Source organism: Nicrophorus vespilloides, unplaced genomic scaffold (genome assembly GCF_001412225.1).
Source record: "Nicrophorus vespilloides isolate i.1.1-1 unplaced genomic scaffold, Nicve_v1.0, whole genome shotgun sequence".
Classification (NCBI taxonomy): Eukaryota; Metazoa; Arthropoda; class Insecta; order Coleoptera; family Silphidae; genus Nicrophorus; species Nicrophorus vespilloides.
The window spans coordinates 53,693-56,580 of record NW_017095850.1 but is presented as its reverse complement, the minus strand read 5'-3'; the positions used below and the strand labels follow the sequence as shown (position 1 = coordinate 56,580).

The 2,888-nt window shown below is 33.6% G+C and overlaps 2 protein-coding genes across 2 annotated transcripts in view; both read right to left on the bottom strand.

The window, feature by feature from the left end:
• Nucleotides 1–395, bottom strand: part of LOC108566734 (protein starmaker-like) — a 2,719-nt gene extending 2,324 nt beyond the window's left edge. Inside the window, exon 1 of the mRNA XM_017926759.1 lies at nt 23–395. Within this exon, the coding sequence (XP_017782248.1) occupies nt 23–395 (373 nt within the window). The remainder of the gene's footprint in view (nt 1–22) is intronic.
• Nucleotides 396–1,147: 752 nt separating this feature from the next.
• Nucleotides 1,148–1,642, bottom strand: LOC108566728 (aspartate and serine-rich protein-like). The gene has a single exon (XM_017926745.1). It carries the CDS (start codon nt 1,640–1,642, stop codon nt 1,148–1,150), a length of 495 nt encoding a protein of 164 aa, XP_017782234.1.
• Between the last annotated feature and the right edge of the window lie 1,246 nt (nt 1,643–2,888).

The following is a 2,888-nucleotide window of genomic DNA, read 5'->3' as shown; positions in this document are numbered from 1 at the left end:
TAATAAAAGTGTAGAAAATCACTATCATTATGGTCATCTTCTGAGTCATCATCATCGGAATATTCATCTTCGGACTCTTCATCTCTGGAGTGTTTATCTTTGGAGTCTTCATCTTTGGAGTGTTTATCTTGGAAGTCTTCATCCTCGGACTCTTCATTTTCGTCAGATTCCGTTTCGTTGCCGGAGGAATATTCGTCATCTCCATCATAGCTGGAGTCATCCTTGTGATCTACATCATTATTACCGTTTTCACTACACTTTTCATCCACTAAATCCACGTCCTCGACATCACCGATGTCTTCTGACATGCAATTATGTCCATCGCCAATACAAATGTCCTCGGCATCACTAATATCCTCGTACATTAAATTTGAGTATTCATTGAAAGAATTCATTTTTCTAGCTTTGCTGATAGTTTGTGTTGTTACTGTCACAAAAGGTTGCAAGAAACTGATGCATTTGCAATGATCTGCTGATCTTTTATAGTACATCCCTTTTGCAAAGGTATTAACAAAATCGCCAATAAGTGGTGGGAGTTATTTATAGGGGGGTCGTAAAATCAGGTATATTTTATTACGTTTTATATCTAAATAATTGTAATTTTTCTAATAACAGGTAACAAGTTTATTGAATTAGCATGAATTTAGAAAAACCCACCCTTTGGCCCAATAATTACTGGTACTAAAGAGAAAAAACCTATAGGTTTTCCCAGAATGTTTTGATTGCACTGCAAATTGCATACTACCTATTGAAAACACTTTGAAGTCATCTTTATTTAATTGTTAAATACTTAATGTGGACTACAAAGTACTGCTAAATATATTACATATTAAATCTATAGTCTATATTTAGTAGATCACAAGAAATTAACAAAGATACGACTTTTCAAATGAATTAATTCGAAAACGCAATCCAGAATCAAATGTAATGATGACAAATTCATAAGGGTTGGATTTTGATTGGGAAATTGTCGACGAGTTTCGGTTTTTATAAGCGAGTTCTCTAATTAAGGGACTACAAACTCTTATGTTATAATTAAAAGAAATTATATTAGATGAAATCGAAATTTATTTAATTTTATAAATTTATGTAATAACAATAAATATGTACATTTTATAATACAACAATCTACAAAATAATTACAATTCTACCACAAACGCAAACGTTTTGCTTCATATCTTTTATATCCGCATTCCATCGGATTGTACGTCTTTTCATAAAATTGGCTGCACGTTCCTTGTTCTTCATAATAAAAGTGTAGAAAATCACTATCATTATGGTCATCTTCTGAGTCATCATCATCGGAATATTCATCTTCGGACTCTTCATCTTTGGTGTCTTCATCTTTGGAATCTTCATCTTGGGAGTGTTTATCTTTGATGTCTTCATCTTCGGACTCTTCATCTTCGTCAGATTCCGTTTCGTTGCCGGAGGAATATTCGTCATCTCCATCATAGCTGGAGTCATCCTTGTGATCTACATCATTATTACCGTTTTCACTACACTTTTCATCCACTAAATCCACGTCCTCGACATCACCGATGTCTTCTGACATGCAATTATGTCCATCGCCAATACAAATGTCCTCGGCATCACTAATATCCTCGTACATTGAATTTGAGTATTCTTTGAAAGAATTCATTTTTCTAGTTTTGCTGATAGTTTGAGTTGTTACTGTCACAAAAGGTTGCAAGAAACTGATGCATTTGCAATGATCTGCTTATCTTTTATAGTACATCCCTTTTGCAAAAGTATTAACAAAATCACCAATAAGTGGTGGGAGTTATTTATTGGGGGGGTCGTAAAATCAGGTATATTTTATTACGTTTTATATCTAAATAATTGTATTTTTTCTAATAACAGGTAGCAAGTTTATTGAATTAGCATGAATTTAGAAAAACCCACCCTTTGGCCCAATAATTATTGGTAATAAAGAGAAAAAAACCTATAGGTTTTCCCAGAATGTTTTGATTGCATACTACCTATTGAAAACACTTTGAAGTCATCTTTATTTAATTGTTAAATACTTAATGTGGACTACAATTACAATATTACTACAAACACAAACGTTATTATTGTTCTATTCGATTACAAATTTGATTATACGATTATATAACAAATAACTATAATAAACTGTTATGTGTCTTAATGATAATTAAGTTTTAATTGTAATTTATGCAAATATATATGTAAATATTAATATATGTCTATAAAATAGTAGTAGACATATAACCTTCTGTAGGCTATAACTATATTAAGTACTTAGATACGAGCGAAGAGGTATTCGAAATTGGGCGCGTAAGTTATCGCACCTGTAATATCTTTATATCGCTGTGACCGGCAATTAATTAAAGCGCGAGGAATTATAACGCTTTATGTAGTAATTATGAAGCTTATACGAGCTGTAGCTGTAAATAATAATTCATACGAGAAATTTCACGGCGAGAGGGTGCAGATACAGCACGGCATTTACGCATAATTTATCACGGCGGTTATACAGCTTCTGCCGCCTCAGCCTCAGCATCCACACACACACATACATACACCACCCCCGCTTTTCCCTGCTGCCTTCACCTCGCCGCCGCCGCTGCCGCCTCCAGTACGTACGGCCGCCCCGAAGACAACTTCACAATTACATCGCTGTCACTTTGAAAGTTTTCTCCCCGAAAACTTAATTTACGGACTTTAAATTATCGCCCTTCGCGGATCTTCTCAGATACACTCACACACACGTGTCTATATACTATATAATATATATATATACATGTAGACACAATCAATTTCTTAAATTGCATCCAACCTTGTGAAAAGAAAACCCCAAATATTTCCAAAATTTATCAATTTCAATTTCTTATTGTATTTTCTTTTATATATATATATATATCACA